This window comes from Aotus nancymaae, unplaced genomic scaffold (assembly GCF_030222135.1).
Source record: "Aotus nancymaae isolate 86718 unplaced genomic scaffold, 86718_ANA_hifiasm-v0.15.2.pri h1tg000058l, whole genome shotgun sequence".
NCBI lineage: Eukaryota > Metazoa > Chordata > Mammalia > Primates > Aotidae > Aotus > Aotus nancymaae.
In genome coordinates, this window is record NW_026988472.1 from 20,978,118 (window position 1) to 20,992,968 (window position 14,851).

At 39.0% G+C, this 14,851-nt stretch overlaps 1 protein-coding gene across 1 annotated transcript in view; it reads right to left on the reverse strand.

Moving 5' to 3' along the window:
• The window catches only part of OTC (ornithine transcarbamylase), a 71,340-nt gene that overhangs the window by 33,426 nt on the left and 23,063 nt on the right, over positions 1-14,851 (reverse strand). The window contains exon 5 of the mRNA XM_012448119.2: positions 9,845-9,932. Within this exon, the coding sequence (XP_012303542.1) occupies positions 9,845-9,932 (88 nt within the window). The remainder of the gene's footprint in view (positions 1-9,844; positions 9,933-14,851) is intronic.

Sequence of the window (14,851 nt, forward strand, 5' to 3'; positions counted from 1 at the left end):
TTGAAAGTAATTGAAAATGCCCCAGGTCTTCTTAGAGCAATGGCTAATTCTTGGACTTGATAAAGAAATTTACAAGATGAGCCTGGAACATCTTGTCACACCACAAAGAAAGAGAGTTAGCGAAAACTAATGGAGTTAGGTCAAAATGACCCAACTTAAACGAAGATGACATTGATCAAATATGGGACAATTTGAGAATTAATAAAATAACAATTATAAAAAATTGAAACCTTCAAATGTATTAACATCCAATGAGTTTATAAAGATACTAATTAAAAAAAAGAACAATGAGAAGAATCATAGTAAGACCAATTCTAATTCAATTTCAAAGAGAATTCTCAGTCAGATTGTATAAACTTTTGGTGAGAACAGTCAGACTACATAAATATCAGATGAACTAGCTGAGTATGTAAAGAGTGCCTTAATTCTAGGTACTTTTATGCAGGGCTCAATGACCATTTTGAGAGAGTGATGGTGGTGGGGTAGGCATGAAAAGGATGGTCACTATACATAAATCCTTTCCAACCCTTAGTTTCTATTGTTCTTTAGTATTTTTTCTTTTGGTATAAGATTGAAACTTATTTAGGAATTAACTAAAACACCCTAAAGGCTGAAACAAAACAAAGCAAAATGAAACAAAAAAGACAATAAACAAAGCCCCTCCTGACCCCAGGAAAAGCTGGTGCAGAGTTAGTGTGGTTGGGTGAACAAATATTAAAAAAACAACAACAACAAAAAAAAACAAGCAGTGTGCTGGGCCAGATCAAACATGGATGTTGATGAGCAAATGTGAATGTTGATGAGATGGACAATCATACAGCAATCCTGCTGCCCTTAGAAGGAGTTGAGTTGTTTCTAAAGTATTGGAACATGGTGAAATTGTCGCAAAAGCCAAAGGCAAACAGAGGTTGTATTCTCATAGGGTCCTGCCGTTCATTTTCCCTTTTGTCTCCATCCTGCCTTGTTCAAATCAGACTGCATGCACTCTAAACTCCAGTTTGTTTCACTGACAACTATTACCAGTTGAACAGCTGACTGGGAGATAGAGGAAGGACGTTTTGGTTTTGCATAATTACAACTTTGAGAACCCTGTAATCACTTAAAAATCGGTGTTTCCGATTTTATTTTTTGCCAAATTAGGCCAAGGCCCAAGAGGAGACTTAAGCAGACTTAATCTCTATCCCCAATATAAGTTGGTTATGAGGGAAACTCTCTGAATCACCCTCTAGGAAACAGAATATTCTAGCCCTCTGGCATCTCTACCCAGATAATGATTTTACTTATATCAGCATAAGAATGATGAGGAAATAAGATAGATAAAACCCTCAGCAAACCTAGATGGGGTCTTGTCAAATGGGCTGGTGTTGGCAGAAGCCAGAGATGTTGAATAAAAATGTTATATTCAATTTATTAATGAAGTGTCTACAATGGCCAGGTTGTTCTGATTTAAACGTTAGATCCCAAGTTTGGAGACCTTAGAGAAAAATGAATGGGATATAATGGCATTTAGAATAACTTCTTCAAAATGTGCTAGTGTAAGTTCAGGGGGTCAGTGTAAGCTGTTTAGGAAAACCACAGAGATAGCCAAAATTGAGTCAGTGCTCGTCCTGAGATTGGATTAGATCGTAACTTGATTCAACCAACATTACTTGGATTTCTTCTGTGTGCCTGTCCTTTACAAGCATCATTTCATTTACCCTCGTATAATGCATTAAGATAAGTATTAGTATCTCCATTTTGCAACTGAGGAACCTGAGGCTCAGAAGCATGTGGCCCAAACCATAAGGGTTAGTGTGCGGTAGAGCTGTGAATTTAACCGAAGCTGACTGCTTTGAAGCCCCTGTCTTTGAGGCTACGGCACACTGCCTCTAAGAGAATATATCATTGTTCATGCTTGAGAGACTGGCTTTTGTCACCATTTTCCCAAGAATATATAATTTTCATACCTGCTGGGTTCTTGGTGTTCTCTGTAAAGATTCATGGAAGTATCATATTTCCCATTAAGTACCAATTTATTACTACCTCATGAGGTATATATTTCCCATTAGGTACCAATATTTTAAAATATTTTACCAAAAAAACATAAAACATTTTTTGGTCTGGACATAATTAGTATAAATACCTAAATAACAGTATTCCAGATTTTTTTTTTGAAACATTCTTTTTAATATGACAATGGTGCACTCATCTTGAGGATTGGGCCTCATCCACAAAGCCCTTTATAACTTTCATTATTTGAAAATAGCAATGATTGGAATGTTGCCATAGGGTCACGTGGCTATGTGGTTGTAGTGGGTTGAATGATGTTTCCCCAAAATTCATGTCTACATAGAAACTCAGAATGTGACCTTGTTCGGAAGTAGGATATTTTCAGAAGTTATTAGTTAGGATGAAGTCATACTGGAGTAGGGCAGGTCCTAAATTCAATGACAGATATTCTTATAAGAAGAGGAGAGGATACACAGAGATACACAGAGAAGCCCAGAGGAAGATGGAGGCAGAGTTTGGGGTGATGCCAAGGAATGTCAAGGATTACTAAGAGCCACCAGAAAGGGAGTTGTGGTCCTCTTGAAACACTGATTTTGGACTTCCAGCCTCCAGAACTGTGGGAAAATAAATTTCTATTGTTCTAAGCCACCAAGCTTGTGGTTATTTGTTGTGGTAGCCCTAGGAAACTAACACAGTGGTCTACACTCATTTTCTTTTCTTCTGGTTTTACATTAGCTGAACACACTTTAGCAATCACTACCATAAGTAAATTACATCGATAGGGAAAGAAATTAGAGTAGAGCAATGTTACATTATTTGGTTTTATATGGAGCCTTTCCTACACGTGGTTCCTGAAGCTGTATTACTAAGTACTATATTAGAAGGAAAATGACTGTGAAGCTATTATGCACTTTTCAGTAGTACATTCATAACATGAGGCATGAAAAGCTGTCATTGTGGAAGAGATAGAAAGCCTTGAAACTAAAGTGGTAATGCTCCACTTGCTGTTGCTAAATTCCATATAATTTTAAACTTCTAAAGAATCAGTGATCTGAGTCATGCGAAGGTGTCACTTCTGGTGTCACATCTAAAGGGAGAAGCCCAGAGCAAGAAAAAAAAAAGAACATCCAGTTCATAACCCCAGTAGAGCACCAGGTAACTGACAAAATCTGAAAATACCCTCACATCTGAAGTAAACTTAACGAATATCTATGTGTATGTTTTGTGTTTTCTGATATGTGTTAGAGGGTGAGAAAGAGTTCCTAAGAGAGACTCTTGAATAAAGGGAAGTGAGCAATAGGACTGATTCTATCCAGAGGAAACCTAGGCCTCCAGGGCTCCATACTGAAGCAAGAAATCAACTCAAATCTTAAGGCTGTCTTCCCAAAGATGTAAGATACACTCCCTTACCAGTTACAGTATATCTAGGTGAAAGAAATTGAGCAAAATTCAGAAGAGAGATGAGAGCCCGGTTGTGTAGAAAAGAGCTAACATAGCAGCCTTGAGGTGGCTGTCCTTCAGAGGGCTGTTTACAAGGCTGACCCATGGCTAGCATCTGGGAACTTGGACTTTAGGAGTGTTCCCACCATTCCCAGAACTAATAAGTGTGGGTCACTGTGCCCAAACCTGCTTTCCTTCTGGGAGTCTGAAATTTGGGATCATGCTAGGCAGAGGGCATTTTTGTAACCAGTCCCCAATAAAAGCCTTGGGAACTGGCTTGCTGGGGAAATTAAGCACATCCTGTGTGACACCACTGGAAGGGGACTTTTGAAAGCTTGTGCCTAGTCTCCCCTAGACTTTACTTCACGCACCTTTTTTCTTGGCTGATTTTGCTTTGTTTCCTTTTGTTGTGATAAATCTTAGCCACGAGTATCACTGTATGCTGATCCCTGTGAGTCCTTCTAATCAATCATCAAACCTGGGTGTGGTGTTAGAGACTCCAGCACATCAGCTCCTCCAAAATATCAGTGGACAGCTCCACCTCGGTGCTACCCTTCACTCACCTTCAGATTATACAAACTGCAACTGAGACTGAGCTAAGGAGATTTCAGCCACAATATTCTATATAGTGAATAGGTTTTATTATCATAACAAGGAAGAAAAGAACAATACATTTTTTTCTCTCCTTAATTGTCAGATCTTCTTTGGGATACTTGTTTATTATGATCTTATTTTTAAAATCTTAACTCTAAATGTAAGACTTTTGAATTGTGGTAAGAATACTTCAAATAAGATCTAAAAAGCGGCCGGGCATGGTGGCTCACGCCTATAATCCTAGCACTTTGGGAGACCGAGGCGGGTGGATCACGAGGTCAAGAGATCGAGACCATCCTGGTCAACAAGGTGAAACCCCGTCTCTACTAAAAATACAAAAATTAGCTGGGCATGGTGGTGCGCGCCTGTAGTCCCAGCTACTCGGGAGGCTGAGGCAGGAGAATTGCTTGAACCCAGGAGGCGGAGGTTGCAGTGAGCCGAGATCGCGCCATTGCACTCCAGCCTGGGTAACAAGAGCGAAACCTAAAAAGCTTCTTCACAGCAAAAGAAACAATCAACAGAGTGAAAAGGCAACCTATGGAATTGGAGAAAATATTTGCAAACTTGTATTTCATAAGGGGTTAATGTCCAAAATATAAGGAACTCCTACAATTTAACAGCAAAAAAAGTCGAAAGTTAAAAAATGGGCAAAGGACTTGAATAGATATTTCTGCAAAAAAGACATACAAGTGGCTAAGAGGTATATGAAAATGTGCTCAATATTACTAATAATTAGGGAAATGCAAATTAAAACCACAGTACAATATCACTTCACACCTGTTAAGATGACTATCATCAAAATGACAAAAGATAACATGTGTTGACAAGGATGTGGAAAATTGGAACCCTTGTGCGCCATTGGTGGTGATGTAAAATGGTGCTGCCACTATGAAAAACAGTGTGGAAGTTCCTTTAAAAATTAAACATAGAATTATCATATGATTCAGCCCACTTCTGGGTATTTAGCCAAAGTAATTGAAATCAGAAACTGCAAGAGATATTTGTATTATTGTGTTCCTTGCAGCACTATTCACAATAGCCAATATGTGGAAACAACCTAAATATTCATCAACAGATGAATGGATAAAGAAAATGTGGTATATGTTTACAATGAAATATCATTCAGCCTTACAAAAAGGAAATCCCAGCATATGCAATACCATAAATGAACGTGGAGAGCATTATGCTAAGTGAGATAAGCCAGTCACAGAAGGACAAATATTGCTTGATTCTACCTACGTAAGGTATTAAAATAGTCAAATACATAAAAGGAGAGAGTAGAATGGTGGTTGCCAGGGGTTGGGGGTGGGGGGCAATGAACATAGCTGTTCAACAGGCATTTCAGTTATAGAAGATGAATTAATAAGTTCTTTTTTTTTTTTTTTAACAGAGTCTTGCTCTGTTGCCCAGGCTGGAGTGCAGTGGCACAATCTCGGCTCACTGCAACCTCTGCCTCCTGGGCTCAAGCGACTCTCCTGCCTCAACCTCCTGAGTAGCTGGGATTACAGGCCTGCGGAATTTTGGTTTTTTGTATTTTTAGTAGAAATGGGTTTTTATCATGTTGGCTAGGCTGGTCTCAAACTGCTGACCTCAGGTGATCTGTCTGCCTCGGTCTCTCAAAGTGATGGGATTACAGGCATGAGCCACCATACCCGGCCATGAATAAGTTCTAAAGATCTGTTGTACAATACATTTTATTTTGAATATGTATTTAGGATTTTTATTCCTTGTGTTCTGATTTTATCTTTCCTTTCTTTGGTGGGTGAGACTGAGGACCAATCTGTAAGGTGCTTATTAAAAAAAATATCAGGTTTAAAATATGATTCTTTGAAGATTTTACAACATTACTGGCTTTCCTTCTGTTCCTGAACACATCCAGCTTGTTGCTGCCTTAGGCTTCTGCATTAGCAGTTCTTTCTGTGACGCTCTTCCCACAGCACTGCATACCTGGCTCTGTCATTTTATTGAGCTCTTAATTGTCACCTCCTCAGAGAGGCCTTCCCTGACTACCCAATGTAAGGTAGTCCCCACCCCACCGACAAACCTGCTTTAGCTTCAGCATAGCACTTATTTCAACCTGCTCTTCTATTCATGCTTTATTTATTTGTTTAGCAAAAGCCTCCTCGCTCCAGAATGTAATTTCCACTCCAACGAGAATCTTATTTGACTTGATCAGCATTTTATTTTATTTATTTATTTGTTTACTTATTTATTTGAGACAGAGTCCTGCTCTGTCGCCCAGGCTGGAGTGCAGTGGCGCAATCTCGGCTCACTGCAACCTCCGCTTCCCGGGTTCATGTGATTCTCCTGCCTCAACCTTGCAAATAGCTAAGATTACAGGCATCTGCCACCATGCCTGGATAATTTTTGTATTTTTAATAGAGATGGGGTTTTGTCAGTTGGCCAGGCTGGTCTCAAACTCCTGACCTCAGGTGATCCACCCCCATCGGCCTCCCAAAGTGCTGGGATTACAGGCGTGGGCTACCACGCCCAGCCTTGATCAGCATTTTATTCTCAGTGCTAAAACAATGTCTGGAAGAAAAACGAGGCATTCAATAACTATTTCTGAATAAATTAATAACTAAGTCATTTGAACAAATAAGTGACACTTTGGAAATTGCATTTAACAGCTTTCAAGAGACTGGCCTGATTTTCTTTCTTTTTTTCCTTTCTGTTGCTGCCTTCACTATATTATCCCCCAGGCTCTTCTTTCACCAATGTGCAGGCACTTTTTATTCGACCAGGCCCCCCAAAGCAACTGGACGGGCAGATGGAGAAGCAACACCGTCAATCAGTGTCAGGTATGCACTATTCTTTTGATTTGAAAGGGCCAGCAATGTCATTTAAACATCCTGCAATCCCTTTGCACCTTAAAATGTTAAACTTCTACAAAAAGCAAAGGAGGCAATTGCTAAGGGTTATAAGGTGCATATCAGCAAGGTAGATGTCATTAAGATTCGCTTCCTTGCGTCTCCTATTCAATTGTTTCTGTGGAAGGCAGTGGATTTCTCTTGTCTTCTTCAATTTAGCTTTATTGAATTTCTGACTCCCAGCATATCTTGTTTGTCAGATACTTTGGCAGATTAAGCAGTAATGAGGTACACAGAAGAAAGTCAGATTTCTACAATAGCTACTCTACTCCTTTTTCTGACATCCCCCACCCCCCATCCCAGCCTCTTTGATACTGTACTATCCTTGTTCACTTTGTACCCTGAGGATCTCCTCCTCCCCCACCCTAATTGCACCTGTTCTCATGGCACAGCCTTCTGCAATTCTCCCACATTGAGACCGTGGAGCTAATTTTTACCACTGAGCTTATATTTCTCCAGCTCTCAACTTCACTCAAGGTCTTTATCTCCAATGGCTTGTGAACATTTGCACTTAGAGGTTCAACCTTTAATGCAATATGTTCAGTACCTAATCTGTCACCTTTTCCGCAAAGCAGAAACTCCTTTCGTTTTCCTGCTTCTGACTTTTCTTTTTGTTGATTGTGCTTGGTATACTTTTCAATGTAATAAATCGTAACTATGAGTATGACTATATGCTGAGTCCTGTGAGTCCTAGTGAATCATCAAACCTCTGGGTTGTCATGGGGACCTCTTGATATGCAAGTCAATGTTTTCTATAACTTGTTTCACTGCCCCTCTCCTGGGCTGAATAGAAGCAGCATTATGGGGTAGTCAAAACAACATGGCCTTAAAAAATGAAGACAGCTTGATTTAAATCACTTAGTCAGCTTCTAAGCTCCATTAACTTCTCTGAGCCATGCTTTCCTCATCTATAAAACCAGGCCAATAATACTTACTTTGCAAGATTTTTAAAAAGATTTAGAGATAATACCACGAGATGTCCATAGCAGACACTCTTTAAGGAGTAGCTATTATTTTCAGTGTTTTGGATAAGATAAAATGGTCAAAATAAATTATATGGACTCCATTTTATGGATCCATGTATTCATATAGCAATGGAACTATAATAATTATATGGACCCAAAATATCCCAACCATTTTGGAACTCGTTACAACAACAAAAAAAACTGTAAGCAGACTGTTTTGCTCAGGATCTGTGTAGAGCTCCTCTAACTAAGGACTTGCAGTGAGAATTGTGTGGACAGCAAGCACAGAAAAGAGCACCTTTATAACCATCCTCAATTTTCAGCCCATGCTTGGCAATTTGTCTCTTGCTCTTGGGATCCTTCCCGCTGCACTGATTTCTGGACCGTGACCTCTTTCTGACTGCCAACCTGCACTGGTCAACTTTTTTGGATGTTCAGTTGTTCCTCCCACTGAACCCTCTTCCAAACAGTACTTTACATATGACCCATTCACCATCTTTCACCTGGTCCTATATGGAGGCTTCCCACTGAATTTTTGCTTGGATATGTCTCTGGCTTCATCCCTTGATCAGCTTGTAATATTTGCTTTCGAATAAAGTATATTTCACTTTTGTGGAAGCAGAATTATTAGACAAATATAATCCTAGTCAGTGGCAGCTTATTTGGAAGAAAAAAATTATGTTCATTTATTCCTTTTGTTCCTAGAATCCAAAGGCTAGTCACACTTCTTTAATACTTTCATGGTCCCATCTTAAATAACATAACTAAAAGGTTTAAAGATGAGTTATTTGAAATCTCTTCAGCAAGTCAAATGAGGTAAATTCTTTAGTATATACTAGGGTGGTTGCCATAAAAAGCAGACGGTATCTGCAAGAAATAACTTTATGGCGTATCATTTTCAGGAAAAGAATCATTAGTCTTCTCTTTTGAGGGCAAAACTTATTTATTTATTTATTTATTTATTTTTATTATTGCATTTTAGGTTTTGGGGTACATGTGAAAAACATGCAAGGTTGTTGCATAGGTGCATACATGGCAGTGTGATTTGCTGGAGGGCAAAACTTTTAACAAAGATATTTGCTCTGGATTTTTTAGCCAGACATGATGTAGTGGTAAGAGCATTGCATGAGGAGTCAGAAGGCCTATGCTTCAGTCTTTCATTATAATATAGTGGGTAAGAGCCTTTCCCCATCTCCCTTCATCTAGATTGGAATGAGCTACTAGTACTTCCTAATGGAATATAAGTGGAAGTGTTTGCATTGCATCCCTGCTAAAGTGGCTTTGAAACAAGCACGCCTTCTCCATGCTCTGTTCTCCTTGGTCCTGGCTGGATGTTAACATCCAAACTGACCTCAGAGGTCACATGTTGAAGATGACAGACTCATTCTCAGCCAGTGTCCCTGAATAACCCACATAAATTAATAACCTGTTCTTCTGTCTTACCAATCAGGAACATCTGCACTATGTTACATATTGACATTTGAGATTTTGTGTTATAGCAGCTAGTCTGTGCCTAATTGTTTCACTTCTTTATGACAATCTGTTTGGGTTGTTATAAGGATTAAACAAGTTAGAAAAATGCCTGGCACATAATAAATGCTCAATAAATGTTATTAATAGTTATTCATATTATTACCTAATCTGATAGTAACTAGTTATGAGTCACTGAACGTCAGTTTCCCTGGACCTTCATTTCCTCCTCAACTGTTAAATCTAAAAGTCATACATGACGGTCTCAAAATTTCCATAAGTTTAAAATTTTATAATCAGAAGCTTCTTCAAAAAATTGCCAAGAAAAATTATTTCAACCCATGGTAAGTGGCCATAGGATGAGGGAGAGACATTTAGAATATCAGGGAAAGAGGGAAAATGGAGAACAGAACAATTAGAGGGAAAACCGTTATTTAAAGAGAAGCATGTTTTCTTTTTGAAATTTATCCATCAGATTCTGAAATCAGCTTTGGAGAGACGAAAATATTTACAAACCGAGCCGTGTCCGTGAGACTTTCATTCACACCCAAATGAATATCTTGTGTGGTAAGAAAACAAGGGTGTCCTCCCAGAAGTGCAAAGCCTACAATAAAAAAAAAAAAAGGAAAAAATCATTTTGAAAAAAGAACTAAAGTGGAAAACAAAATTACAAAGAATTGGCATCATCTCAGCTGAAAAGTCAAAATCTTTAAACCTCTCCAACTTCTCTGATAGAGAATTCCCATGCAAAGCAAAATGAGGAATTTAGAGAAGTAGATAAAATTTGTGCCCAAGTGCTAACTCTCCTTCACATGTGTGCTCATTTCGCCACCCTCTTATTGAAGACCCGTCAATAACGAGGCATCATTCCCTCTTTGGGGCTATGCCTGATTTTGATTCTCTAAAATATATAAAGCTGGCAGTGCGCAGTGGCTCCTACCTATAATCTCAGAATTTTGGGAGGCTGAGACCGGTGGATCACTTGAGGTCAGAAGTTCAAAACCAGCCTGGCCAACATGGTGAAACTCCGTCTCTACTAAAAATACAAAAATTAGCTGGGTGTGGTGGCGTGCGCCTGTAATCCCAGCTACTCTGGAGGCTGAGGCACAAGAATTGCTTGAACCTGGGAGGCAGAGGTTGCAGTGGACCACTGCACTCCAGCCTGAGAGACAGAGCAAGACTCTGTCTCAAAAAAATTAAAATAAAAAAATAAAATATATAAAGCTGTCTGGTTGGAAGATAAAGAAAAAACTAGAGTGATCCTTTGACTTTGTTGACTCAGTGACTTGAAACCACTATCTCGAGGCTTACTTTCTTTTATTTTCAAGCCTTTTGTTTTTATTTATTTATTTATTCATTGAGACAGAGTCTTCCTCTGTAGCCCAGGCTGGAGCCCTTTCATCACACATTCTGAGGAAAATTATGGGAGATGATGATATCCAATCAGAACTTTACTATCTCATTTGAGACTGATTTAATGCTCAGAATTTCTCCAATACATAATCAAAGGCAAATACACATAATTGCAAGATAGAGATTTGTCCAAGGAATTTTGCAGACATTACTTTTCTCCTCCTTATTACGATGTGCCTGATTTATCTTTTGGGAAATAAGCAACAGTCACAATTTGCTAATCCCATCTGTTTCCCATAAAGAGGGAAGAAATCATTAATTGCACGGTGAATTAGGGAATGAGGAGTTTCAGATCCACAAGGATAATTTTACTCAACATCTCATGAAACATCTCACTGAAGCCTTGACAAAGTTTGAATATGGACTGATATTAAATGATATTAAGAAATCATTATTTTTGTTCAGTGTGATCATGACAACATGACCATATAGGACAATATTCTTATTTTTTTAAAGATACAAACTGATGTATTTGGGGATAAAATATCATTGTAGCTTTAATTTACTTTAAAATAATTCAAAAACAAAAATAAATAGACTAATTAAAGAAGGCAACATATTTACAGTTGTTAAACTGATGTAAGGGGTGTTGTTATGCTCATTATGCTAGTCTTTCTACTTTTCTGTTTATTTGAAACTTTTATTATAAAAAGTAAAAATCAAACCCACACAAAGCAATGGTCCTCATTTCTGTTACTGTATATAAAATGAAATAATTATAGTCCATCTATTTTATACTCAAAAGTGTTCTCTGAAATACTAGACCAGGCTGAGAGCGGTGGCTCACGCCTGTAATCCCAGCACTTTGGGAGGCCAAGGCGGGTGGATCACAAGGTCAGGAGTACAAGACCAGCTTAGCCAAGATGGTAAAACCCTCTCTCTACTAAAAATACAAAAATTAGCCAGGCGTGGTGGCAGGCACCTGTAATTCTAGCTACTCAGGAGGCTGAGGCAGAGGCAGAGATCTGCTTGAACCTGGGAGGCAGAGTTTACAGTGAGCTGAGATTGCGCCACTGCAGTCCAGCCTGGGTGACAGAGCAAGACTCCATCACAAAAAAAAAAAAAAAAAGTGCCCAGAACAAGTGATCTTTAACTAGAGACCACCATGTTCTGACCCTAGCAATGACTTCACAGAGTATGATCATGTGACAGCACATTATTAACATTCTGCCATTGAATCCCTTACTCTGACAAAGTGCATAGTAGATATTATAAGAATTTTATTTCTGAAAGTCAGAGTCTAGAAAATTGTACAAGATTGTTTTTAAGTCCCCACAGCCCTATGTTTTGCCATAGGGAAGCCAGCTATCGAGTCAGCTCAAATTGTGATCTACAGAGACAGAATGACATAGTGGGACTGGGCTCAGTCTTCTTCTTCCTAAGTTGTAGGGATCTTACAACTCTAGGCAAACTGAACTGTCTTCTTCTGGAAAATAAGACAGTTTGCCTAGAGTTATAAGATCCCTTGCAGATCTTATGTGCTAGGTGCTAGATAGGATCAAAGAATATGAAATGCCTAAACAGTCCTACTTGCTATAGGACCTGTAATGAACATTCTGACCCCATTTCTGATGTCTGACTGTCACCTCTCCCTGCCTGCCCCTTCTGCCCTACATCTGGACAAGCTGATAAGAAAGTTCAGGTGCTCCCTCCTTTGGCCGTAGCAGGAGTTTCAAACTTCACAAGCCGTACCCGGTGCATGGGAATCCTCATCCCAGCCCCATCCCCAAACCACACTAGAACGCCATATCATTCCTCTGCTCTCTGAGGCTACTTTTGGACCTGCTTGGGAGCCAGACCTACTATCCCCAGAAAGCCACATGATGTGAGTAATAAGCTTTTTCATATCTTCCTGGTGCATGTGAGGTATTCTCACTGTCAGTAAGCAAACCAAATTTTCGGTGGATGGCACATCTCGTGTCTGTGGAGTGACTACACACCACAAGTCCTGGCTTTCACTGTATGATTCTGAAATTTATTCATTCATTCTGAAAATATGCGCCTGGTGCTGTTCTAGGCACTGAAGAAAGCATTGTAAACAAGATGCAAGTCTTTGATTACATGGAACTTACTTTCAAATGGGGAGAGACAGAGTATAAACTGAATGAGTAAATTAAATATATTGTATGTTAAGATACTGATAAGTACTATAAGAAATACAGAGCAGGGAAGAAGAATAGGAAATTTACAGGACAGGAGTTGCAATTTTAAGTAGTGTGGTCAAGGAAGCCACACTGATTGTGGGACATTTGAGTAAAGACCTGAGGAAAATGGATGGGTGAGCCATAGAAAACATATGAGACAGTGGGAAGAGCATGTGTAAAGTTCCTGTGTAAAGGTCATGACTGGTAGGTTCAAGAGACAACCAGAGGCCGGGCTCAATGGTTCATGCCTGTAATCCCAGCACTTTGGTAGGCCAAGGTGGGTGGATCACCTGAGGTCAGGAGTTCATGACCAGTCTGGCCAACATGAAGAAACCCATCTCTACTAAAAATACAGAAATTAGCCAGGTGTGGTGGCTCACGCCTGTAATCCCAGCTCTGAGTAGGATGAGGTACGAGGATCACTTGAACCCGGGAGGCAGAAGTTGCAGTGAGCCGAGATCGTGCCACTGCACTCCAGCCTGGGTGACAGAGTGAGACTTCTTCTCAAAAAAAAAGAGAGAGAGAGAGACAACAAGAAGGTGAAGAAGGCAGTGTGGACAGTGCGGAAGTGAGGCTGCAGAAGGAAGGTGGGGAGAAGGCAACAACATTGACTTTTGCCTGGATAAAATGTGGAGCCTTTGAAGGCTTGGAGCGGAGGAGGGAAATGATTTGACTTAGATTTCAATCGGACATCCATAGCAGGGCAAAAGCAGGGAGACAAGTCAGGAGACTGTTGTGAAAATCTGGGTGAGAGTTGATAGGCTGAAACATGGTGGTAGCAACTAACATGGTGAGGAAGTGGTTGGCCTCTTCATATATTTTGAAAGTGTTTCTTTTCAGAAAACCAACTTTTCATTTCATTGATCTTTTGTATTTTTTTTAGTCTTTGTTTCATATATTTCTGCTCTGATCTTTATTATTTCTTTTCTTCTACAAATTTTGGGTTTGGTTTGTCCTTGCTTTTCCAGTTCCTTAGAATGCATTATTAGGTTGTTTATTTGAAGTTTTCCTATTTTTTTGATGTAGGCATTTATTGTTGTACACGTCCCTCTTAGTACTGCTTTTCCTGTATCTCACAAGTTTTAATATGCTGGGCTTCCATTTTCATTTGCTTCAATAAATGTTTAAATTTTCTTCTTAATTTTGTCATTGACTCAATGGTCATTCAGGAGCATATTTTTTGATTTCCATGTGTTTATATTTTTTTCAAAATTCTTCTTGTTATTGATTTCTAATTTTATTCCATTGTGGTCAGAAAATGTATTTAATATAATTTCAATATTTTTAAATTTGGGGTACTTGTTTTGTAGCCTAACATATGGTCTATCCTTGATAATGTTCCACGTGCTGAGGAAAGAATGTGTACTCTTCACCTGTTGGGTGAAATGTTCTGTAAATATCTATTATGTCCACTTGGTCTATAGTGCAGATTAAGTCTAATGTTTCTTTATTGATTTTCAGTCTTGATGATCTGTCCAATGCTGAAGGTGGAGTGTTGATGTCCTCATCTATTATTGTATTGGATTCTATCTCTCTTTTTAGCTCTGATAATACTTGCTTTATATATCTGGGTGCTCTAGCATTGGGTTCATATATATTTATAGTTGTTATATCCTCTTGCTGAATTGGCTCCTTTATCATTACATATGGCCTTGTCTTTTTGTGTCTTGAAATTTATTTTACCTGATATAAGTATAGCTACTCTTGCTCTTTTGTAGTTTCCGTTTGCATGGAATATCTTTTTCCAACCCTTCATTATCAGTGTGTGTATGTCTTTATAGGTGAAGTGAGCTTCTCAGCTTTTCACCTTGCTTCCTACCTCACTGAAAAAAATTACAGCAATAAAAGGAGAACTTCCAGACTCCACTACATTTCCCCACTAGTCAGCATGTGTACTCATATACTCTGCTTTCCTTTCTATTAAGCATAGATGCATTTTCCATGCCCCATGTAATGCCTTCATTCA